The following is a 26,858-nucleotide window of genomic DNA, read 5'->3' as shown; positions in this document are numbered from 1 at the left end:
GAGGAATATTCCTCTGAATCAAGAGGAATATTCCAGAGAATATGAACATGTTAAAACGTCAACGCCTGAGATTCTATGTTCGAGTATTTGCTGAAACTGATTCCACTGTGTGTAAAAGGCAAAATAGTGTTGACATCAGCTGTTTGCAAAAAAGGTATACCAGCCCTTCTCCACCGGTTGCACCATTCAATCACAACGTGTGTTCCATAAAAAAAAGTAAAACTTAGAGTAACGACACACAAAACGCAATGGCATAAGCTCACTTGAACCTTTGGTTCAAATGAGCGATACATTATACATCCATTTAAATGATACAAAAAAGACTATACCGATTGCAAGGGGCGGTTGCTATTGGAAAGTAAATGTTCATTATATGATAAATAACAAGTAGTAATTTCGGGTACAAATAAACATGATCCGTTACACGGTAATATAGTCTGTGGTGAGAGTTTGTTGAGACCATGTTGAGGATTGACTCGATCGTGATTTCAATGGCAGGAACGAGTTATTGATGTATTTTACTGATTTAAGGCTAGGTGACGAAATAAAAGAGATTAAGATGCGTTAAAGCTATTTCTCAGATGTAATTATACTTGTACAAGTACATAGGATTATCAGGTTATTTTATGTGTGTAAGGAACGCATGCGTCATACAAGGTTGTAGCTGTAAAATTAATATATACTCCAAAAGAACACAAAGATCATGTGAAAGTTCCCTCGTACGTCGTAACAGAATAAGGACACGACATGCATCAGTACTGCTTAGGTCATGACTTTTGAAGTCTGTAATGAGGCAAACGTAATCTCACATCTAGCATGCCAGCTACGTGTGGTTGTTGGATTCTTGCAGTTTGTACAATAACTACATTATTTCTCTCTTCTCGATATTGGAATTAAATGATGAATGGTATCTTTTACTGTCAGTTGGGTATCTGCGAATCTTCATTTTCACGGTCGTTGAGGCGGAGCGTTTCTTCTTTCCCCCGTCCATTGGAGCTTTCAACCTCCACCACTGAAATTCAACACATTAATTTCTTGTTCATATTTATTTTTTATAACTCAGTGTACACAACGCGATTATGTTTTTTTTATAATTATCAATACTAAAATTTAAATTAACATTCTACTTATAATTAACTATAACCAAAAGGAAACATTTGGCCTGTATGTGCATGCTTATATATTTCATAATTTACTCTTACATAAGTTACTCTTTTCTTCAGGTTTCAATACCCAATGAGAACATCACTCTCTCGGTGATTTACACGCATGTATACATTTCAGATTGTATATTAAAGGGTTGTTTATTAAACAAAACATGATACCTTCGGATGCCTTGAAGCCACAGCAATCTCCATAATATCTACGGGTTCCAATTTCCCACAAAACAGTAACAGCCAACACGGTGGTGCAAAGAAGTATGATGATTGCACCTAATATACATATACTTGTGGTGCCTGCACCTGCTAATCAGATGTAAATAAAACAATACTATTAGAAAACGTCTTTGACAAATGGATGTTTTATTTGTCGGAAATTTTGGTCAGAAGTATCAACGTCTATCAAAAAACTGTGATTAGTCTTCAGGAAAGGTATGAAAATGAATTTCCAGAAAATTACCAAAACCAGAAACAGGCGCAGAGACGTACTGATTTGTACGCAAAAGGCACCAGGCTATTGTTTGGATTTATTTGAAAATCATCATTGTAGAAAATAGAACAGGAATCAGGTTTTACCCACATAACGAAGGTGTACAAGGGACTGGGGATTATCTTCACCGAGGAATAAATGGTGTTAGCTCCTATTGTCAGCTCTCATTTACCAGACAGAGACACTACATAATCCCGAGCATCGAGTAGGTTATCAGTTACTTATAGACGGATGTTTGTAAAGAAAGAAACTAAAGAAAACTGTAAAATGTTATCAATTTGTGACGTCATTATAAACCATTGATAACGTCTCATCGTGCTATTGCCATCAATGAAGCGACGTGACGTTATATCGCTTCAACTGACCAGTCAACATTGAGAATTGCTGAAATACACATGTGCAAATATCGGAAAGATATTACGATCGATCTTTTTAAAGTATGGATAATATTAAACTCATATTCCTTGATAAACGCTTTATCTTTTTCTAGAAAACGATGTTGAGACTGTTTCTTTAATATTTTGTAACTTTTTAACTAATGTGGCCAATAGATGTCTTTGTATAATCGCAACGTTTTGTGGAAAAAAGAGGCGCCGCTCCAACGACAAAGTAATTTATTTTCTGTATAGTTTTGGCCAAATTACAATTCTTTTCTTATGCATGTAATATTTATCTTGGACACAATATGTGGATGTTATAACGTTTACCTGCATTTGTAACGTTGTTCTTTGGACTGACTGCTACAACATGTCGCGTTACGTTTTGAGTAGTACCGGTCGTTGTGGTTGTGACAGCATTGTCAACTGAGGACAAATGTGTACATAACAGCTAATACACTCATATTCAAGTATGTTATATTAGTTTAATATAAAACAAAAACAAAAAACGTTGAATTCTGGTTTTCTGGTACTTAACACAAATCGAATGTATTTTGTCTCTGAGCAGAATAAAGGAGTCTCAAATCAGAATCTAACGAAATTTGTTGATACATATTAAATATATATTTCATATATATGTAAATGACATGAAAATAAATATCTTGTGAAAACAACAAATTGATTACTATACGTTGGACACGAAATGGTGGACGACTCCATGATACCGTGTTATTTGTAAATAGCGCCAAAACATTTTGACAACGTTGGTGTATATGTAGCAGTGATTCGAAAACAGACTCACCTGGACAAAGGCAGCGACACTTGTTCTCTGTACCTCTGACTGTTGCTTGATGACACAATTCATCGCATCTCGCACACCGCCTCGCATCGGCGTCGTAGTATTTATCGATAGGGCAGTTAACTGAAACAACAAATATTTTGGGTGAAATATGAAACATACGTGTATATATAGATAAGACACATGCTTGTGACAAGCATTGATAAAAACCGAGTGAGTGCAGTATTCCAGTTATAGCATGGCTTTTTAGTTTGATGTTAGAGTAAAACATGTAGTTTTGTCATGGAGAAACAATAGAATCTGTTGATTGTACTTCCGGATTCGGGGGGGGGGGGGTCGGGTAGTCGCCTAGTAGTTAAAGCGTTCGCTCGTCACGCCGAATTCCCGACATGGGTACAATGTGTGAAGGCCATTTCTGGTGTCCCCTGCCGTGATATTGCTTGAATATTGATAAAAGCGGCGTAAAACCATACTCACTCACTCACTTCCGGATTCGAGTACTTTCTCCATGTTATGGCAGATTTATCTATATATTTCATAATAACCTATAATTGCTTCAGCTTTACTTGTTTAATATAAAAGTAACAAAAACCCTTTCCATTTTCACAAACACATGCAAAGGCTACCTGAAAAAAAAGGTAACATATGGTACAAGTCAAAATAGGGAATTGCACTGGACATCATGTTTGTCACTGATGCGTCAAATTTGGAAATGCCCTCCCCCATGTCTACCATACAAAGTTTAGAAAGCTTTACTTCTGAGCAGGAGTCTTATGACGCTCTTTGAAATCTTGGTAGAAAGAGCATGCTCAATTGTATCTCAAAAGTTTGTGAAATGTAAACACCTAAGTCTGGAGCTGCTGGAATATTATATAATTACTTGACATGAAGGAAATGTTGACTGTTGGAAAGTTAAAGTCATCCCTCTTGTCTCGAAGAGAGTGTTTTGTCACTCTGAATCTTGATGCATATGACACAGATGAGGCGGTTTCACTGGTCTCCTTTATTTCTAGCTTTAGGTGGGTAAATCAGTGGAAGGGAATTGACTATTCGATTGGTACTGAACGAATATCATCGATTCACCTGAAGCTTAAGTTAAACTTCTTGGCCATATTACCGTGTTTTGACTTTGCCAATCCGAGCAGAGATTCCGATTCATATGCACAAACAAACATGATCTGCAAGAAGGGGAGCACAATTGGTGCCCATGGGGATGTCTACTTCTTGCCTAAATATCTTACGCCCATAATTTACATCGATGTTAGCAAGAGGAAGTCAAGCATTACGTATATTGTTTTCTCATTAAACCTCAGATAACATTTGCTTTCATTTTTCACAAATTGTCCTGATCCTCTGAATATAGATACGTTACTGTGTTCACCATATTTTGTAAGAGCCCCATGGGTCAAGGAATGAAGTTTTGCCTTAAGTTTTTCATGTTGGATTGTTGTTAAAAAATCAAATATTTTGACAAAATGAAACTTAGTTCTTTTCTGAGATTGCAAAAAGTCAAGCAAATCCTTTGAGTGAGTGAGTGAGTGAGTATGGTTTTTCGCTCCTTTTAGCAAAAGTCCAGCACTATCATGGCGGGGGACACCAGAAATGAGCTTCACACATTGTACACATGTCGGGAATCGAACCCGGGTCTTCGGCGTGACGAGCGAACGCTTTAACCACTCGGCTACCCGACCGCCCGCAAATCCTTTGAGTTCTATATACTTTCTGTGACTATTACGGCTTTGTTTCGGCAGAATTCTTCCTCTGTTAACATACTCTGCCATTGACAACATCACGCACTGACAATCAACAGGTTCCTCTTCTCTTTTGACCCATTTTAGGCATCAATTTTAAAGCCCCACCCTGACTATAAATAGCCCGCAAGGTGGCGGTGTTTCAGTTTCGAACAATGACTGACAATGCAAACACAACCGAGTGTCGGGAGAAGTGTTTTGAAAACCATTCGGGAACCAGATCACCACTGACCGTCAAACTTCGTATCAACTTGAATGACAAAACCATGGATACAACAAATGGCTCCATATCAAGATATAAGTCAATAAATTTTCTGTAGTTTTATCATAAAAAAATCGAATCGATCGTGTTTGGCGTCTGCATCAATCACAGTGGGCGGAGCTTATTTACGGTTGCGCTATAAATAGCAAAGCACATGGTACATGTGACACATTCAATGCTTTTGTGGTCAAAGTGCATTGTGTTGTATATTTTTACGGCAAAACAGCAGGAGAATATCAGTTTTGGTTGATGTAACAGTAACGATACTTAAATACGAAATTGACGACGCGATTCTTTCAGTTCAATCCGAAAATTACAGATATTTGTTTAGTTTCGGTCATTTGCATTCAACAGTTAGATTTGTGCCACACACTAATCAGTTTATATTCATAAAACTTAAATCATTACACAGATTTTTCAACTAGTGTTTAGGAAGGGGCCTAATTTGAAGCACCAGAAGTTGCGCCAATATTTCTCAGCTTGACTACAATAGATGAATATGTCATGTGCATCAACATAACAATGCACATAAGCAACTGGTAAATAAGTAACGAAATATACTTGATGTTTTGACCTACAGAAGGCGTATCCAGATAATATTGTACTTACGATAAACGAAAACTCCAATACACATACTCCAAGACAACTTTAATTATGAATTTCCTTTTCTTTCACAGAATTTTCACACACAAAACTGAGTTTGATCATTAGATCCACACTTGTCCCATGTATTTTGTGTTCGGGGTATTTGGATATACTTCGCGCACAAGTTTTTAAATACAATCTGGGATCCCTTTCCCGTTTGGTCCACACCGATCCTTCATCTGCTGCAACGTTTAATTCCGTTTCTTCAAGTCAAAGTATCTACGATCTCTCCAAACAGTTCGTTTATTTAGCTCAGTCCAGAAGCAATGTGTTCGAATCGACGAATTTCTGCAACATGGTGGCCGCACCATTCCCTAACTGCGATTGCCTGTGCCGTGTCACGCATGATTGACAAAAAAAAGAGTGAACATACATATTCGGCTTCATCTGGTTCCACAATGAAATCTAGCTGTGACACTGACAACAAGTTTTAGAAAGTGATAAAAGAAATACACAGTGCAATCCAAAAGTACCACGTACAGGATATTTTTTAATAATAATATTCACGAAAAAAGATCTTTTCTAAAAATGCAAATTAATTTATTAATTTATCCCAAGGTCGTAACCCTGATCCCGTGGTGGGTATTTGGAAGGAATCTTTGCGATGACGCCGTGAATGAAGCCGTGTGTTTTACATTGTTGAATTCAACTGCCCAGGAAGATTGTTGAGGCATTGACATTATGACAGATGTTCGTCATGGATGGAGAAAAAATGTATCTGAGAGAAACATTGTTGCTTTGAGCTTCGAGACAAAACATGTGTTAATGCCGAGGTAGCCAGCGACCTGAATGTAAGCTTGATGAAAATATTGTTGACACCCATTTTCACGCACATGACAGAATTAATGTGAACAAATATTCATCTGAACATCGTTTCGAAGTCTGTGAAGCTGTCCGTATTTTAATATATTTATCTCCATTCCGACGTAAAATAATATAATGTCTTCGTGTGTCAATTTTGCTGCCGCTGTGGAAAATTGCGCACCGATCAAATAAAAGAAATACTACTAGATCTGCCATTGCACCGTCATAAAAGAACCAGGTCAACTTTATCTTTGTTCTGTTGTTTATTAAACATTCGTTTCCGAAGCAAAGCGAATCGATCTACAACATAAATTAATTCATAGACTAGATTCTAGTACCAAGTGTTAAACTATTTTTAAAATGTCATAAAATAACTTTAAAATATTGAAAGACATTTTTTGATAAGTAATATATTTTATTTCGTCCGCCCGCTCTCTTGTTAGTTGAGGCTTGAGGGGAGAAACACATACAAAAAATATGGATGGCCTTATGCAAATAACACTTGGCATGCCAATCAACAGGGATCTGGGTCACTGGGATCCGCCAAGTTTCACGGATCGAGTTACTTCGGCATGAGGAGCTTCATCGGACAAGTGAGACTTTGCCAAAATACATTGCTACTGGGCAATGAAAAAACGGCAAGAAACTACTTTGATCACTTGAAAATATTTTTGACCATTACCAGGGTTTTTTAAACGATCGTTGTCATCTAGATTCCAGATGAGGCAAGACGATCATAACGAAGAAAAACATTGTTGAAATCACCGATTACCGTATATATTGTGAGAAATGATATTTATAAACTGCAGATATACCGTACACCACAGGATAACGATTGGTGCCCCAACAAGTATTATGTTTCTTGTTCATTTACACTGCTCATATGCATCACGACAAACGTATTTCGTTCTCGTCCAGAGATCTAGAACTATAATTTGTGTGTTGGACTGTGTTGGATAAATCGTGGACATTCTACGGTATCATTTTATGAAGATGTGAAGACGACATGGTAGGTAGGTTTTGAAACCAAAGATATACGCGTTTGTTGAAAAGTCTTGGAATCGTTTGATAGATATTTATATTACCATTAAAACTTACGTCCTTGTTGTCAAACGGACCACGTGGGAGGGTGTTTACATGACGCCACCCGTTTACGCATGAACCAATGAAATGTATGTGTTATCATGACGTCATATTGACCTGTCAGATCACTTGTATAAGCTCCGCCCACTAGACTGCGGTAGTTACTACCGCAGATGGGGCTTTAAAGTTGTGATCCCAACTGGTAGGAGGGTGCTCATGATCAACAGTAGTGAATAAGGGTTTTACTTGGGTGTCGATTGATCTAAATATTATGATATATATTGTATCTAGAAGGGTGTCCATGTTTCAAGTGTCACAATGTTATTCACTTTCTCTCTGAAACGCGGATCGTCTACGCGTCAATATTACATTCAGGAGACATTACGGTATGTTAAGTTTTTACTAACGGGGGTTACTTAGAGGTTCCACTACTGATTGTGGATGTATCACCAATATTGCAAATAGACGTAGTCGGAATGTTTAAAAAAATGGAGTGTCCCACAAAACACTTGGTGTGACAACTGTTGTTCCTAACACACCACCAGACATTTCCCGAAATGTAAGTACAAGTACGTACCCGAGCTGTCTTTCTCCTCTGTACAATGGATCAAAACAGTTGGCTTCACTGGAATATTAAATGATAACAAGCAGCAAAACGACAACGTAATAGCAGTACATGTAGGTGACGCCATGTTGAATACAAAGACCTGATTTCCCACAACATTCTGCATTTCACTTTCGTTTTAGGAAACATGTTAGATCTCCCTACAGTTATTCAGGGAAAAAGACGTCACACACCAACTTTAAACATTCGACATCATGTTTGCTCAAACGCAAAATCTGCACGAGTTCATTTTGTCATACTTTCATTCCTGTCTAACATTTCACTCTACATGGAACAAACCTGATATCTTTGTAATTTATTGGCTCAGTTCTTGGAAATACAGTGATACGGGCTCAGTCTCGACTGTCGTGCCTGTAGATCACGGAGGTAAACCTTCATGTAGATATAGAGATTACTACACCAGTGTCTGTCAGATACCATTGATCTTACAACGAGTTGTTTCAAAACGTATCTAACGAGCGAAAGCGAGTTAGATACGCTTTGTAACAAAGAGTTGTAAGATCAATGGTATCTGACAGACACTGGTGTAGTAATCTGTTTCTTAAACACCCAAAAATCGCACCTTTTTAGCATCGAACCGATGATTGAAGGATCGTATACACATAAATGTGTCACTTAAGTAATCAGAAACATTCAGACAATCTGCGTACTGTTATTTGTTTACCATGTTTTCAAGTGTTACAAAGAGAATTAGTCGGAAATGCAGATAACATCCGTCATCGTTGTGCGTGATTTAGCGTCCGTCATGGCGTCACACAGGACGGAAACTTTCACGGTTTCTGTTGAATTTACCACATCATTGTAATGTATGTATGTATAATTCCATAATTAGTGCAACAATACTCTTCCCATGAATATTCTCAAACGCGTGATCGAGCCAATGTATGCAACAATTAGACCAAAGTACGTGTAAAATCTGAATTTTGCTTTGTTTACATTTCAGCAAGTACAGTTTTCCGAGCACAGTTTTCGTTTCCATGCCTAATTTATTTCGCATGTTTCATCTAGATAATTTGCATTGGTGACAAAGACCATTTATCCATTGTTTCGAAAATGTATGAGGAATTCAGGGATGCATGTATAGCAGCTGAGTTTGAAATATACCTGATCGAATAGGTGTCTCATAACCGGCATTTTGTAAACACAATCCAAAAATGGCGGAACGTACATTTCGGCGTTCGTGTATGCGTATTTTCCAAAACATTCTAAACGATTCAAGGCTTATCAGCGACGTTTCAGAATTATCATAAGTGATTTGATACCCGTGATCGCTAATACGCTATTTTCTACTTTAATTATTCGAGTAAATGTCCGATATTTAGATTTCTAAACACACAGTAAATGTTTATATAACGCCGTGAATTGTGATTTGGCGAGATTTACAATGTACCTAATTTTCAGAAGTCACTTTCAGTAATTTTGAATTGCCTAAAATGACAGTAAATGAAAAAACAGAAGGGGGAATTCAAAACTGCGAAGTGTTTTAGTCTGCGTGATGTATTTTGAATTTTATTCGATTTCGAAGTGAGGGTTGAAGAGGAGGGACATATGTGTCGCTGTGGCATCCAGGGGGTTTACACTCTGAAAAAACCGATAATGTTGACATGATAACAACAGATAATGTAACTGATAATAATAACAAACTCGCAGACGAGGACGAGATTGTTTATTTTTATTATTAATTACACGGTCCTGTTGTTCACTACAGACGTAGGTGAACATTCGACTGAAGCACGAGCAACTTGTGAATGACTTACACTCAGGAAAGTTGTCCGTCATCATCTGACCCCAGGTCATCACAACGGAGTAGCCAATCACGGGCCTGGAATTCGATCTCACACATATGTTTGATACCAGTTATCTCAAATGGGTTTCCCCCCTACACAGGTGTGTCCGTCATCATCTGACCCCAGGTCATCACAACGGAGTAGCCAATCACGGGCCTGGAATTCGATCTCACACATATGTTTGATACCAGTTATCTCAAATGGGTTTCCCCCCTACACAGGTGTGTCCGTCATCATCTGACCCCAGGTCATCACAACGGAGTAGCCAATCACGGGCCTGGAATTCGATCTCACACATATGTTTGATACCAGTTATCTCAAATGGGTTTCCCCCCTACACAGGTGTGTCCGTCATCATCTGACCCCAGGTCATCACCACGGAGTAGCCAATCACGGGCCTGGAATTCGATCTCACACATATGTTTGATACCAGTTATCTCAAATGGGTTTCCCCCCTACACAGGTGTGTAAGAAAACCATTTCCTTCATATGAGATCCGGGGTAGAAAAGGTCTTCAGCAACACATGCTTGCCGTAAAAGGTGACTATGCTTGTCGTAAGAGGCGACTAACGGGATCGGGTGGTCAGGCTCGCTGACTTGGTTGACGCATGTCCTCGGTCTGTCAAGCACAATCGCCTTTTACGGCAAGCATGGGTAGCTGAAGACCTTTTCTACCCTGGATCTTCACTGATGCTCGCCGCTAAAATATTTGCATATATCATAGACCTGTAAAATTCTTTTAAATATTTGAAGGTGTTAACGGTTGCTAGTTCTGTAAGTGAAAACTGAATAAGAGTGTGAATGTAAAAATACTTTGGCCGATTAAAATCACCTATAGTATAATAAAGCTTTTCAAGCTACACTATGTGTGCATACTGTATTTGCACATATTATCAAAGTAGGGCAGCATTAACAAGCAATGTAACAATTGAATTTTCTTCAGAAGTGTTCATATTTATCCATATATGTTTAAGTGAAGCCCCGGAAACGTATCAGGCACACTGTGCTTACCACTGTTAAAACTGTCAAAACTGAAAATGACCGTGGTACCACCACTTATTAGCTTCGTCTCAGAAACCATTCGAAACCACTAGATTTAAAATAGGAAAATTTTGATTTCAAAACAATCAGTTTGACCAACAACTATTTCTCAAAACACATCTCGTCGCCTCACCCGTTTCCCACCCAACTCGATATCTGGACAGAACAGTATCAAATTCCATTCATAAAGTTTAACTTTGCAGCATACACAACCTCTTCTTTTCGGGAATTAGGCCGGGATTCCTATAGTCAACTGTATAAATCTGTTTGGGCACTAACCCAGTGTTATATAATGTATGGCGTGATTTGCATTGGTAAGTTCGTTATTTAAACCATAAACATACGTGTACGTGTAGAGTCAACAGATATTGCTGAGTGCGGCGTTAAACAACAAACAAACAAACAAGAGTAAACAGGGTTATTTTATTCTTCTAGAAACACTATATATGTACACACATGTATGTAAACTTTGATAAAACTAAACAACTTAGTAACTACATCAAAGCACAGTTTTCGACACATCACATGTTCTCACCTGCACCTAAAATGATCACCTACCATGAGGTGGTTACATGGTAAAACACTACACCAAGAAATATTTGTAATGTAAACACTACCAGTAGATTCTGTATGCATTTCAGTTCTGTCAAGAAGCACTGGTATCTATTAATACAAAATGGCAAAAAAGATCGGACTAACTGAATCAATAACAAATACGTATGTGTTAGAACGTGAGTGTATATGATATCATATGAAAATGACTCAATCTCCTTCACAGCTGTGCTACTTGACCCTGTAATGCATATCCGCTTTGTGACGCATTGTGGGTCCTTACACTTCAGCTTTGTGTACCAAGGGACACAACTCGTACTGTTCTTCTTTCTCACAACACTCTTATTTCATCGTGTTATTCGCTGTCTCTCCTCGGCCAGCGCCGTTCGTCTCGTGTGATGTCGTCTCTGGCGAGACTGGTATTTGTCTTCACACCCTTTGACTTGGTTATCTTGCGACTTAGCCGCCTTCTCAACATGCTCTAAACATGTTCTTCCTCTTCGTCGTCTCCTTCAACCAATTTTACATTTTTATTTCAAATAGTAATGGAATGTTCTTCGTCATCCTCATCACACGTCTTCAATGGGTGTTGCAATTGGACCACGCCCAGTAGGTCTGTATATGGGATCTGAAACAAATATATGCTATTAAATTTCAAGTGAAGTCTTATGACGTAAAACAAAAATGATTGAAATGTTTAATTAGGCATATATAAACAAGAGTGTGTTTATTAATTTATGAAAACATACTATATGTACTGAGTCGTCTCAGTTATAACTCACTTAGGCTCTCCCTGGTCTCAACGTCCTCTTGGACCTGTGTAGGATGTCTGGTAAATAGGTGTCTTGAAGCAAGTGACTTAATGGTGCCAATGCAGCCCTTCCCACACACGGCTGTCAGGGCAACAAGACCTAGGGCACATAGTGCCAGGAACCCCACGCCTATCCAAACTCCAGTTGTTAACGATCCATAGTTACTTTCTGAAACAATGGAATACATATTACAATACTAAAGTGTTGCATCCTCACAAGGCGAAACACTCTCCGTTGGTAACTAAAGACTTTCAACATAAGGGTTACCAGGCAGTTCAAGATACCACTGATCATGATATTGTGAACCCTTTGAACAATGAACAAAGGTATTTATTCTGGTAGTTAAGGGGCGACCATTTGATATCCAAAGTAAGAAATGTGTTGTGGGTCCTAAATGACTGCATGGATCATCCTTTCAGAGGACACATTTGTATGTTTTGAAGCACTGACTGAAAAAGCATTCTGACTGTAACAAACTCCTACCAATCCGCACCTCCCATTCACTAGAAATACTGGTATGAAAAGGTGGGTCCCTTATTCCACTCTAATCCCTTCATTTCTACCTAAAAGTCAAAGTATTAGGTAAAAAAGTACTTCCAGATAACTACTAATGACAAATAAGATCTACCATGGCAAGATAAGGAAAGATAATTCGATCATTGTTGGTGTTGTTTTAGAATTAAGATTTGTGTACGTATTAATCGCCATTTCTTACAAAAACCTGTGATAAACCTTCGTGGTTTCTTAATTTCACCTAATTGTTATAAGTATTACAGAGTCTGACAAAACGGTTTTTGTCAAAAGTCGTATAAGGCCTAACAGAGTAACACCATCTGACCATATTACGATATAGGGTCTGGGTGATTATACGTAATGTGATGCTGTCTACCTGTCGCATGGCTCCTTTCAGCAGTATTGGCTGACACGTTTGTTGATGAAATCACCTTGGGCTCTGTGTGTGAACTTGTCACGGAGGAATTCTTTTCGGACCAGTCTGAAATATTGTAGAATCACAATAATTGGTATGAAAACAGATATGGGGTATTCATTACACACAAAGACATATAAGCCTCAACTTAAACCTATATAAATCACCTTTCAAAACGTAGGATACCCTATAGAAAGAACACAAACATTAAACAGATGATAGTCAAATTGTGGCTGAAATACTGTTGACATGACTTTGAAATTTGACTCACACAATTGAGTCAAAGTATTACATAAGTTAATGTAATATTACAAAGTTTCATATTGACAACAGCAATAAGATTATAATTGTATGTCTAATCTAACATATGATTTGTGAGTGTCAACGCACTTGGATAGTATCTCTGGTTGAATACATTGAAGTCTTACCGGGACAAAGCTTCTGACAATCATCTCGTGTATGTGGATGGAGGCAGAGAGATTCACAACGTTCACATCTGTCCACGATGACATCGTAGTAATGTTGTGGAGGACACTGATGAACCATGGGCTTGTACCCTGAAATAAGATGGCATGAGTTATGTATAATCATTTAGGTGTGTATTTAGATTACGGGCTTGGTGACGTGGTTGAGGATTGTTGGACTGATCGTGAAACAAAAAGTTTGCAGACGAACTATTGAACTGAATATTTAAAAAAATCTATAATCCATTAATCATTAAAAAGACATATTGATCTTAAACATTAAATGGACATTATAGCCCTTTATTTCATTTTACATTTCCAAATACCCATACTATCAACCTGTCCTAGATTGAATCCTGTGTTTAAAAGTTTGATCAATATATACGAGTAAACGCTTTGTCTGTAGGTAGATTGTTCCTTTTGGCAACAACCGTTACCCCTTCTCGAATGTTCTTCCAAGAACGATAACGCTGACATTGTGTTAACACATCCGACCAACAGGTACACGATGAAAAACAACAGTAAGAATATTATTTTGTAACGAATACGTGTCCATATAATGCGAACTAGGGGGTAAAAATGTCCACGACGTTCCCTAATGTTCACTCTGACGGTGAATTGGATGCACAACCAGTGCCTATTAGAACGTTATGAAGGATTTGATCGTACATTGTAGTTATGTATTAACGACCAGTGGATATCTCAGGGTAATAGTAGAGCAGCTAATGAACACGACAATGAGGACTCACCTGGACACATGTCCTGGCATCTTTTCTGTGTTCTCTGTGCCTGTGTAAACTCACAGATATCACTGCAGGGATCACAATGTCCAGTGACAGGATCCAGGTAGCTTACACCTGGGTTACAGGTTGTGCTTGCGCCCAACAAAGACGGTAATGCGAGTCCCACAAACACCAAAACACATCCTTTCAGGGATGATGGATATGTGATAAACATGGTGGACAAAAGCCAAGTCCGTGGACTGTTTTCTTTCTTGTGTGGATTTTGCTGTTGAATATACCAGACCAAGGAGATGTGGACCACCGCGCTGGCTGCTTATACTGAGGCATGTTGTGTAGGTAAATTTCTTAAATACTGATGAAATCCTCTCGAACGTTCCAGGGACTTCGAAGGTTCGAAAACAAGTGACGTCACCGGATGTTGTGAAATATTCAAGTTATTTTTAGAAGGGAATTCCCCTTCACCGAACGTTCAAAACTCATTGACCTACATGATAATGCGTGTCGTGTACTGCAATGTATCTCAAGCGACTGTCAATCAAGGACGCTAGGCATACGTATGTTGACATCTCGTCTTTCGGAAATAAACACGTCTAGTCTAGAGTCTGGGTATGAGTCTTATAGTCACCAACCTAAAAATAACGTGACTCTAGCTATCAAACAGGTTTACGTCACAGCTATGTAAACATGAATATGCTCACTTGTTTGTTGAAAGTCATCGAGGTATTCAGGCTGTTGTATACAAAGCTGATTCGTGCTTAGTCATAGTCTATTGCCAATCCACAATAGATACACATAATAATAGCAATAAAATATAGTCAGTACATGTGTAATAATGCGGCACAAGGTTATGGGGTATTATCAAGGATATTTGTTTCAAGACGTATTCAATATTAAACCGGTTAAATCTGTTATCAATGATGAACTATATACTAGATTGTAATATCAAGAACTGGTATCTATGTGGCAGGGGTTTGTTTTTAAAGAATAGATTATCTATACATGTAGTTCAGTATATGTTCAAATACGTGTCACCAAGAGCTTTTGTAAATAACTGTTATGAACATATATGTAGAGTAACATTCACTGAATCAACTGTTTCTAATACTGTGATATGGAAACAAAATGTTTTGGTACGTACATCAATTACACAGGATTACTGAAAATTGCTGAATGAATAATGTTGTGATTAAGATCTCTTCACATGTATTCGTTACGAGAAAACAAACTTATTTCCTTTTGGATTCACAGAAATATTGTCATGTCGTTTCTAACATGTAACATATAACGTTGGCTACGTTCTACATTCAATGAATTAGTGAGTGAATATTGATTAACACCGCAGTTAGTAACAGCCTATATGTACATATGAGATGATCCTTACAATGGGATGTCACTGACCCACAATCAATAGCGTACATGGGTACTATTCTACCCCGGGTTCCCAGCGATCTGCAATCCTGTTATGCTTTACACCCCATTCCTCTAATTGTGAAAGAGGACGTTTATGACAAAATAGATCTCAGAGAAAAGGTTATAGGTACACAACATACGAACATTATGCATTTCCAAACTTGACGCATCAGTGACAAAATTAATGTCCGATGCAATTCCCCGTTTCCACTAGTGTTTTATTGGGAAAATTGACCAGGTAAATTTGTTGCTTCGTTAACATCATTTAGAAATTTTAGCATACAATTGACTAATGGTGTTTGTAACGTAGCCGCTGGTGGGACAGGATTCGCTCACCTTTTTGGGAACACCTGATATTACCACTATACATATTTCATAGTGAGTGAGTGAGTGAGATTTTACGCCGCTTTTAGTAATATTCCAGCAATAACACGGCGGGGGACACCAGAAATGGGCTTCATACATTGTACCCATGTCGGGAATCGAACCCGGGTCTTCGGCGTGACAAGCGAACGCTTTAACCACTAGGCTACCTGGCAGCCCCATATTTGATAGTCTGGACCAGACAATCCAGGGATTGATAGGATGCATCAACTAAGTTAGCGAGCCTGACCACCCGATCCCGTTAGTCGCCTCTTTCGACAAGCATGGCCTGCTAAAGACCTATTTACGAGTCGTTGAGTCAGTGTTGTTTACAGATGGTGTGTTGTCATGTACCACTGAGCTCAGTGATAATGCAATAAACAATTATATTTTATTGTTATGATACACATTCAATAATATTCAATTGAAAACTCGGCAGAAAATATCTTTATAAATAGCATAAACTGACACATGTGACAATGTGGTAACTATAATATTTGTTGGACATATGGATTAGTAAATAAGGTTTATGACACTTTATGAATTAAGAACAGGTAATATATTTAGGATTTATTGGTTTGGCATATATATGGCATTTATATTATGAGACATCTCACCGGGACATAATCTTCTACATTCAGTTCCTGTCCCCCTGACTGATGCCTGGTGGCACAGCTCTGCACAGTTTTCACAGCTGTCGGAATCTGTGTTGTAGAAGAAGTCTCGTGTGTACATGCACACTGGAACATTAAATGTTAATTCTAAATCTTGTTATTAAATCATGTATATCTTTTAATGTGAAGTTTACACGATATACGTTTTTTTAAGGGTTCAATTAAAAAAAGGACAAGATATGGATATATGTTCGTCAATATTTGAATTGTAAACAAGACGTTTATTTATCATCTTATTGTTTGTTTTTGAAAGTTTTGAAAGCTGATGTACAGGGATGTAGTCATCTTTAGTCACAGCGTACTATGTTTCAAGTGCTTCACACGGGTATATTCAAGAATACATGGTAATAGGCTGTATACGTTTTATTAGTGTGTCACAATACCTCATGATGTTCACTCATAAAATACATAACATTTATGACAATAAACAAAGGACATTTTGTATTTTCTTGTCTAATAACATGTTAATCTAAACTCTTGAGATGGCTGCGCAACTCAGGGAAATCTCAGCTTTCCCTGGTCACTCGATAAGTAAAACAAGTTACAAATTCCCCCTGTTTATTGTCACCTTTCTAAACATTTTGTATATTTCATATTCCTCCAATAAGCAGGTCACATTCATTAGTAACTCTCAGGGGGATGCGGTCGGGTAGCCTAGTGGTTAAAGCGTTCGCTCGTCACGCCGAAGACTCGGGTTCGATTCCCGACATGGGTACAATGTGTGAAGCCCATTTCTGGTGTCCACCGCCGTGATATTGTTGGGATATTGCTAAAAGCGGCGTAAAACCATACTCACTCACTCACTAGTAACTCTCAGGACAATACAAACTGTAGTGAATGAGTGAATGTCGGTTCACGCAACACTCTACAATACTCCATCTTCATCAGTGAACCAGGAAATAGTTCACTCTGGGCCAGGCATACGAGTTGATTGCAGGAACAACGATCCCCGTTGCCGATGAGGCAGAGAGAGCCTATAACCTTCAGAATTAGTCCACTCATTAAAACTGGCTCACAGTTACTGCATGAGCACAGCCTAGAGACTCATAGCTCCAAGAACAAGACAATTACATTGATGAGCAGAACTTGGCAGGGTTTGACGAAGAGTAACCGCTGTGATTGCGTATACGTAGCTGTTAAGTAATTTACTGAACTGAACTAACTGAGCTGAATTTACTTTTAAAGTCCTTCTATATACTAAAAGGGGATATAATATTTTATTGAGATTGACTTTCACTTTGTATGAGTTCACACATTGCATGAACGTCGTCGAAAGATCCGATCAACGTTTATACAGTTTGGCCCTCATTTTAAGGTTTACACTCCAGTGAGCTTCTTGTTGAAATAAAAAATAGCTATCGATCAGTCGACGACTCGTATCAGTGCGCGAGTGAATATAGAAGAGAGACCATTTCAGGTAACAAGGAGCACGTAAGACCAGCATTTGATGTAATTTTATATGCTTATTCGACAATCGATGTGAAAGTATGGCTTTTTCCTATACCAGGAAACATTCTATTATCTATGACCCTTGCCGAAAAGATAAATCTAAGCTTAAATCGGCACCACGGCAACGACAACAACGATAAACGCGATATATTATACACAGCTTTGGACATAGTGTACAAACATCTTAGTACAATGGGCAAGACTCGAGCTTCAGGAAACCTGAGGGTAGAACATACCTTCGAAACTGGTAATCACATCGTACGTCTGGGCACTATTTCTTGGCAACGCGATCATGAATTTCAGTACGAAGGTCGGCCATGATCACGTGGTTACTTCATTATGTAATTGTATGAATACAAAGAGCTATCCAGCCGATGCAGACACTGTCTGATGCATGCATGAATCGATCGACATCATTTCTACATCATTCACATGTTTCGCACAGGAAAATATTGTTTGAACCCATTTTACCCGACAGTTAACGTCTGAGATAAGTTAAATCAAAGCTCTCCAATATCAACTGATGTATTGCAGTGACATCAGTTCTCAGAATAGACTGTTAAACCCTAAGTATGGCATACCAATCAGTCGTGTGGTTATTTGTCACTGGCTTAAAAAGCTTGTCATGACGTTATCGAGTTGACAAAGACACCTAAAAGTCCCCAGCTCTCTACTGCTCTGTTATCTACAGGTCGTCATGATATTACATAAAACAAACGAATTGAATTGGTAACGGAGAACAAGAAATGTTACAATAAATGGATAGCATATTGCTACACACACGAGGATGCAAATATATACGTTCGGGTCACTGATTACAAATGATTACACATGTGTTCATACTGATACAAATTTAAGGCAACAAATCCATTTCCATAATCATAAGAAATTTCAATTGTACGATTCCGACTATGTCATAAACATGTGTTTTTGAATCAATATCAAATAGTGATGGTACATTTGTACCAGGTCATACCACGCAAATGTTCGTGATGTTCAAGTAATGGTGTTGAGACTAACAACTAACTGGACTATTCATAGACTCAGTGATGAATACTTTTCAAAATCTAATGTTAAGATTCCTGCCTGGTGCCATAAATAATATAATATGACGAGTTCTTTGAAAGTCATGATACCTTCATACAGTATTGTTTTAATCGTGTAACGAATCAGTGTGTGTTGTGCGCTTTCCATTATGCTACATTCATTTATTAATTGGTGTAGAACTAGTCTCCAGTGGAACTGCAGGGACGAAGACAATGTGTTCGACGGACTTCTACAGGGATGGAGAATCTGGGAAGTGCCAGCCTTGTAACGAGTTGTGCCATCAAGCCGAAGTTAGAGGAACTGTCGAGCTTTGCACCAGACTGTGTCCAGGTAAAAACTGAAAACATTTATTGCATATGTCATATTTCATTTATCATTGCACGTTAGTAATAAATTCATCCGAAATATATTTATCAATATAAATAGACAAACAATAAAACCTTTATTGCTGTGTCACAATAGGCAATGTTTTCTCTGGATTTTTGTCTCTTCATGTGATCCTGATCCGGAGATACAAACTGAATTATCAACTTACTGTCCATCTGTGTGCTTCATTACCTGTGTGCTATTTGTTATTCTTACTGTACATTTGGCTGCATCCAATTATGTGTATGCTACTTGTTATCTACTACCTGTTGTCAATGTTAATCTGCTGCTTATCACAACATATCATGCATATATACCTCTCATTATTTGGTTTTTGTCACTCCAGCGTGATAGCGGTGTAAGAATCTACACCCAAAGGTCGCTATTTGCAATACCCAGAAGTTGTTATCGGTACGTTTTCTTACTTACTCACCAACTTCTTGAAATATTTTAAGCAAACACTAAGTTTGAGGTATCAACAAAAATAATTGCTAGTGATCAGAGACAACGCCTCTGTCATTGAATAATGGAAAGCATCCAGTACCTTTGCATTGATTACACATTGAAGTAAGTAGACCTTTCCATGTTCCACGCAGGAGATTTGTCTTCGTATGTATTAAACAATATTGTGGCCACTTAGCCAGGAACATATCGAACCATACATGTATACAAATATCACGACGTTCAGCAGAAGTTGATTCTGATTGGCCTCTCTAAGGTACACTTTCGACAAATGATTTTCAAGAAGTGGGTGAAGTCAAAATGGTTATGTTTGTGCATTTTCATGATTCGGGAACAATGTGTAACTTATTATCCATTGATCCACACAGCGGCATCAACATGTATACTATTAGTTATGGCGTCTTTAGTTGCCGTATACGATGTCATATTTTCCTGGTAACCTAATATGACACCGTATACGGCAACTGAAGACACCATAACCAATAAATTATGCCGACAAGTTTACACTTTTTAATATCTTTGACGCATATGTCATGTCAAAATTAAAACTTGACACTAACAACGGTATAAACGACAGGACCAGTACATATGTTTCCGATACAACGCCCACAATAGAATCTATAATGCACAAAATGTGAACATTTAAAGTACTATAGCTAAAATGGATAGAATTATCATGAAAATGACCGCATGTTAACAGAAATCTGCGGGCCACTGTAACTTGATAGCTGTCCGTTTCTCCTAACGACGGGCTGCTATCTATTCTATTGCCCTGTGACGTCATTGGCGTCACGTTTCTTGTTTGTGACGTCATCCTACAGTATGAAGGATACTATGACGTTGCTATTTGTAACTCAGTGACCTCCATTGTAAGCTTTTTTTCTCTATAATTTTTATAAATAAAGTTACGAACGTGATTCCTTTTATAAATAATGTCTTTGCTCATCACAATTTATGATATTAAAACACAAACAGTGTCGAATAACGAATTTCTGTTCCAGAACTCCCATTTGAAATATGTGAGGTGGGTGTTGGAAAATCCAAAATGGTTGTTACTGACGGTATACGGGCTCATCTGGTGTCAGTAGTTCTACTCTCTGATTGGTCAATCTCACTTTGAGACATAATAATAGTTCCTGCGTAATATTATGTTGCGATCCGTTCTGATTATTTTTAGTTGTTGACAGCCATACTGATATTCTCCTTTGGCGTTTACTTTCGGTCAAGATGTCAAGGCGCCGGAATTCGCTGTAAATAGCCGTGGGCCTTAGATGTGCCGAAAATCTAGGAACATGGATTCGAATGCGCCCTAATTTTGAGTCTATGTTTGTCAGCACGATAATCATGCTCGTGGGTTTCACTGAATTGAGTCTTCCCTCACACATTAAGCTGTCGCGCCGTGACATAAATGAAATAAATTCCAAAATCGCGTTAACAAGCCTTACTCACTTACTTTCGTTTTCGCTCTATGCCTTTCAGATAGTAGCTCAATAAATGTCACATATTGTAGTGATAGTGTAGTCCTAATAAGTTACCATCAAAGTTGACGGCTGCATCAACCCGGAAGCTAACATGTGTAGAACAGTGCTGTTCTTCTTTTGCAGTCATTGTCTGTAGGCATTTTTAAATGGCCATACGTAAAGTTATTGGTTTTAAAATGAAATGTGGTGGTTGCTTCACTATTCAAAGGGACCCGTGAAGATCCGGGGGAAAATAGGTCTTCAGCAATCCATTCTTGCCGTAAAAGGTGACTATGCTTGTCGTAAGAGGCTACTACGAGCTACGGGATCGGGTGGTCAGGCTCGCTGACTTTGTTGATGCATGTCATATTAACCCAATTGCGTGGGTCGATGCTCAGGATGTCAATCACTGGCTTGTCTGGTCTAGATTCGATTATTTACAGACCGCCGTTAAAAGGCTGTTATATTGTTGAGTGCGGCGTTAAAGAAAAAACAAACACTATTCGAAAGATGTGTGGCAGTTTTGTACATTTTGTGCAGAAAACACGATAGAAACCTATAGCTACAAGAAGAATGTGTTTCAAGTTATTTTACAAAGAATGTATTTCAAGTTGTTTTCTTAAGGTGTGCCCATTTCATGTTATCTTACGTGCTTTCAATGCCTGTCATATGTTCGGGTGAAGTATTATGGTGTAAAAATCTGCTTGAGCATGACATTGTACAGCTGTATGTTTTGTTTGTTCAGGGCCGCACTCGAGTATTCCATTATTCAGATTGACAACCCACTCAAAACATTTGCTTTGTGCGGCTTCGTTCACTCAGTATATTTGCTGACACAGTGAATTCCTGTTCTATCTAGTCATGGTAGAACGAGGATAGATATATTGTGTTTCAATGTAGAGCAGCGTTTCCTGTAGATTTAACCGCGCTTTCGGTCCCAAATTCAATTTAACGCTGTAAAATACACAGGTAACCTTGCTCTTCATTGCTAACACAGTTTGTTTATCTCTTAGTTAACAATATCAACAGGTCTTTTTTATAACGTTGTCAATTGTCTCTTCTAAATGGGTACGTACGTGATGATAGAGGTGGAGGTCATCACACTGTTAGCGGATTGCTCCCACTTGATATTGTTTATTCTATTCTTTTAATAAATTCAAATGACATTATGTATTATATCTAGTATAAAGCCTGTGTGGAAAATGTGCGTTAAAAATGTCATTTCAAACGCCACGATCACTGAAAAATAATTGACAGTTTGTGTATGATAGTGTCTTCAGATAACTCTGTTCCGGAGGATTACGTTGTCACGGCAACAACCACCAGTGCAACTGAGACAGCAGTCATTGCACCGATCGATGGTGAGTGTTGTAATGTGATAGAATCTTTCCTCAGTACAGGGTTACTAATTCCAATGAGGAATCATCATAGATGTTGCTTTGAGTACCATCACTGATATACATGCATGTACATTCAACGAACCTTTTGAATCATTCTTTTTTGTCTCGCTGTTCTAGATGGGGACCTGATACCAGAGGGGGTGGTCATCACACTGGCAGTGGTCATCATCTTAGTGTCCCTGGCGGCCTTGGTCATCCTTCTGTTCTTTAAAAGAAGAGCTGAGTTGTGTTTGGGAACTGAGCATGACTCAAAACGGTCTCGAAAAGACACGAACCGTACCTGTAGGCTTAATGTATCTTCAATCAGTGCAGCACTTTAGACTTTGTGAAGCAACCTGACTCTGTTATCTTATTGTGTCGCATTAAGTGTTGTTAAGTTTATGTCTGTAGATTTATTCATGTGAAGATAGGTAGGTATTGCGGTACGTACAAATGTATTCAGTAGCCCTTGGGGCGACCATTGCATATTCGGGAGGGTAAGAGGGCGTGGATATGATATTGATAGAAACAGAATTTTCATTTTCAAACATATGGTCACTTGACACGTCTCAGTTTTGTAGGTTGTCAATAAAAAAGAAATGATAACATTTCTGTGCCATGTAACACACTTCATGACCCAACGGAGGAGATCATGGGTATATTTATTTAACTACAGTTCTAACCCTGTGCACTATCAGGTGATACGACCCTGTTATCTAAACGTTACGTGTCTGAAACCATTCGCCGAAGAACTGCAAGCTTAAGGCCCAACACTCCACCATAATGCCCGTTCCAAATACACCACCATCGAAAAAACAATTTCATTACGGTCTCCACAGAACATGAACTAAAACGTTGGCTAATATTGGCAACACCGAAGTCATAATCAAAGATTTATAACTCTTGTACTACTTTTGTCGTTCAGGAACACACTATTGAGTTTTATTTGTTCTGAATTTACTCGATTATTGGTTAACATGGATGCACAAAGATACGTTTATTATTAAAAACATAAAACACAAATTATACATAATCATGATGGCAAGATTACAATACAAACATCATCATAAGTTTTGTTTATGTTGTTTTTAATGAACTTACCATATTATGTTTTACGAATGTCGCAATATGTGTGTAGAATTGCCTTTAGTAGTTTTCATTCTCATAGTGTAGGACCATTGAGGACCGCGTTGACATGTGTTCTGTTATCTATTATCGATGGTTCATGTTACTGAAGAAAATAGTTGCATTTCACGTTTCACGGGTCGATGTTTCACTTTTAGTTCATGTGTGTGACCTAAGGTTTCTCATTTGTTCGGATGTTTCATGTTCACGCAAGGCAATGCAATAACGGATCCCTAAACTACGTATACTAGACGGGTCATTCTAGATGTGTAGATAACTTAACATGCTGTTGTATTAATTCTTGTCGTTATGTCACTCCCCAACAGACAATATATATGGTATCCATTGTTAACTATTTTATTTTAGGATATTGTTACCAAATTCCCAGCCAGAGACGATGGTCGAAATGACAACAACTTTTTAAAAGTAATTTTCGTCGGTTGAAAAACGGGCAAATGTGTTTAAAATGACAAGTCAAGGGATTATATACTTCGCGTCCTTTATTGTCCTATTTTGCATTTATTTTCAGAATTGAAATTAGTTAACAGAAATAAATAATAATTTTGTTTCACATTTGTGAAATGTTTGTCGGTGGAATCGGGAAGTACTAACTGAAAGTAACGCCTCATTAAGTCTTCATCCTACCAAGTCACACAAACTACACCATCTTGCGTTTATTTTGTTTTTAAAAGATCAGAAGTAGGTGTTTGCAAACCCGGTGCTATTGATGCACCCACCCAATGACATAAATTAGCTTTCACATCCAAGCAGACCGCCTCCATGGTCTGGAGAAGAGAGCGTCTACCCGGAGAGTGAAAGGTACCAAAAGCCCTCTCCCACCTCACCTTACACCCTTTCAGACTTGTTGCAAGTACAGACCTGACAGGCCTCGTGACGATGAATCATGTTACTGTATTACGCAAGATACATAGCAGGAGGGTCACTTGTCGAGGCAGCCTTCAATAGCCCAGTCAGTTTGACCTTATCAGTGTTTGTCAACATGGTATGGTGTATAGGTATGGCTGATTCATTTATTTGTGACGCAAGACGTAGGGGTTATATTCGCCGATTATTAAATACTTATTTTTTCTTACACCCTATCGTAATTACGCCAGGTTACTATACTCTTATCTAATATCTCCGCTTTCTGCAAAACCCTACAGTACATTGTAACCCAAATATCAGATTAAAGCGTTAACAAATGAGGTGTACCCCAGTTTTTTGTTCTTGTACATTCATTCACCCACAGTAATCATAAAACATGGATGGGTGATACAAGTGGATGAATATATTTGATTATTAAAACGATAATCCAGCATTACATTTGGTAATATTTAAAAAAAATAATAACAACCAAATTAAAACCTTGCTTTGAGACTTACGCAATTCTGCTTAAACATCACATTACGCCGACCTTTGAGCCAATTAATTATCTGTCCGACTCCAAGAAGACTATGCACATGTGTGGGATGCAAGTTGGTGGAGTAGGTGGAATTTTATTGCGCTTCGTTTGGGGTAGCAAATGCTATGATAGTTTAAACCAAGATACATCCCTGGGATTAACGGCTCATTGTTGGAAGATAACTCGAAGTGATGCATGTCATAGAGGATTAACACTTAGGTGAAGCCCACTACAAAGGCGAATCTTGGATTTGAACCCACGACAAAGGTTTATGTCTAGGGGACGAAACTGACAGCGATTTAAGAAATCTGAAACAGGTGGATCCTTGCACAACAGGGTGGCTGAAAGATTCTGAGCCTGACTACGAAGAATGCATGTACAAACACATTTACATGTATTAAGCACACTACTTTCCATGCTTACAGGCTGAATTTGAACCTACTACACAACCAGGCAGCCTATGTTTGCAGAAGTATTCTCTGTTGGTGATAATGTTGAAATTCGCTACCGCGCTGCCATCAGGCATTTCCTGACGAACGGGCCTCCAAAGAAGGCAAAGTATGTCTCATCAGTTGTGGCATTTAGGCACGACAACATCGTTTGGAGAAGAGCATGGACCTCGGACGGGCTTATGATGAACTATAATATGGCAACCAACTCTATCTATGAAGTCCTTTATTGACTCTGCCTTAACAGAAACGAAAAGGTTGTTAAATCGTAAAATGAACGTACAGTTATTTAATATCATTGTGTTTTAACACATTGCCAAATGACAGTTACCCGTAATTTTACTGGACCGCCATGACCCGCAGAATTAATGTTCACGGATGGAGGTAATAAGCTCGGTCACAAGCAACAAGCAATGTAGAGCACGATCGCCATGTTACTTATCCCTCTGACCTACGAATGAGTGAGATTGTTGTAACCCGGCTTTGAACAATATTTTAGATATATCACGGCGTGTATTGTTCTCGCTCTCTGAAAATTAGGTTTATTGACTAATTAGACTTAAGGAAGTGGGTTTTGTGATTCCCTATTGTGTCCATTGCGCTTGTCACAGAGCTCTGCTCCAATGATCAGGGGTGTCATTAAACAAAAATAAAGTAATGATGAAAACGTGGTAATAGGTTCACAGGTCCATTATTAACAGCTAACTGTACCAACAGATTACATGAAAAAGGATCAAATAAACCCAACCTGCGATGGCAAAGATCACTGAATAATTACTTCAGAGCAAATATACAAGTAGCTCAGCTAAGCAACTGTATTACAGCAATAAAATGAGAGTAGATAAAACAACACTTTGACAAGATACCGACCAGTTACGAATACTTTTGAATACTAGTCTAAACGACTAAAGATTCAGTGACTGTGACTGAGCAAGGAAATACAAAATTC

The 26,858-nt window shown here is 38.3% G+C and overlaps 3 protein-coding genes across 6 annotated transcripts; 1 reads left to right on the top strand and 2 right to left on the bottom strand.

Moving 5' to 3' along the window:
• Window positions 1–324: 324 nt before the first annotated feature.
• On the bottom strand, window positions 325–18,581 carry LOC124152024. Of its 4 annotated transcripts, none has more exons than XM_048392359.1 (6): window positions 18,456–18,581; window positions 16,714–16,800; window positions 2,830–2,949; window positions 2,358–2,453; window positions 1,326–1,466; window positions 325–1,012 (listed from the first exon to the last, which is right to left on the bottom strand). In XM_048392359.1, exons 1-6 carry the CDS (start codon window positions 18,511–18,513, stop codon window positions 921–923), a joined length of 594 nt encoding a protein of 197 aa, XP_048248316.1. In that variant the 5' UTR covers window positions 18,514–18,581; the 3' UTR covers window positions 325–920. The 4 variants fall into 4 exon arrangements, with proteins under 4 accessions (XP_048248316.1, XP_048248315.1, XP_048248314.1 ...); XM_048392358.1 differs by having other exon boundaries at window positions 1,326–1,463; window positions 16,714–16,836; window positions 18,456–18,549; XM_048392357.1 differs by having other exon boundaries at window positions 16,714–16,836; window positions 18,456–18,542.
• LOC124152023 lies at window positions 11,229–14,931 on the bottom strand. Its single transcript, XM_046524741.2, has 5 exons — window positions 14,330–14,931; window positions 13,545–13,673; window positions 13,078–13,182; window positions 12,159–12,356; window positions 11,229–12,004 (listed from the first exon to the last, which is right to left on the bottom strand). The coding sequence occupies exons 1-5, from the start codon at window positions 14,535–14,537 to the stop codon at window positions 11,946–11,948; spliced, it is 699 nt and encodes a 232-aa protein (XP_046380697.2). The 5' UTR covers window positions 14,538–14,931; the 3' UTR covers window positions 11,229–11,945.
• LOC124152025 lies at window positions 18,137–25,263 on the top strand. The gene is made up of 4 exons (XM_048392360.1): window positions 18,137–18,187; window positions 19,444–19,596; window positions 22,826–22,915; window positions 23,072–25,263. The coding sequence occupies exons 2-4, from the start codon at window positions 19,479–19,481 to the stop codon at window positions 23,272–23,274; spliced, it is 411 nt and encodes a 136-aa protein (XP_048248317.1). The 5' UTR covers window positions 18,137–18,187; window positions 19,444–19,478; the 3' UTR covers window positions 23,275–25,263.
• Window positions 25,264–26,858: the final 1,595 nt, after the last annotated feature.

This window comes from Haliotis rufescens, unplaced genomic scaffold (assembly GCF_023055435.1).
Source record: "Haliotis rufescens isolate VD_foot unplaced genomic scaffold, xgHalRufe1.0.p SCAF_11, whole genome shotgun sequence".
NCBI classification, from domain to species: Eukaryota; Metazoa; Mollusca; class Gastropoda; order Lepetellida; family Haliotidae; genus Haliotis; species Haliotis rufescens.
Note: the sequence above shows the minus strand (reverse complement) of the source record. Positions and strands in the feature narration are given on the sequence as shown.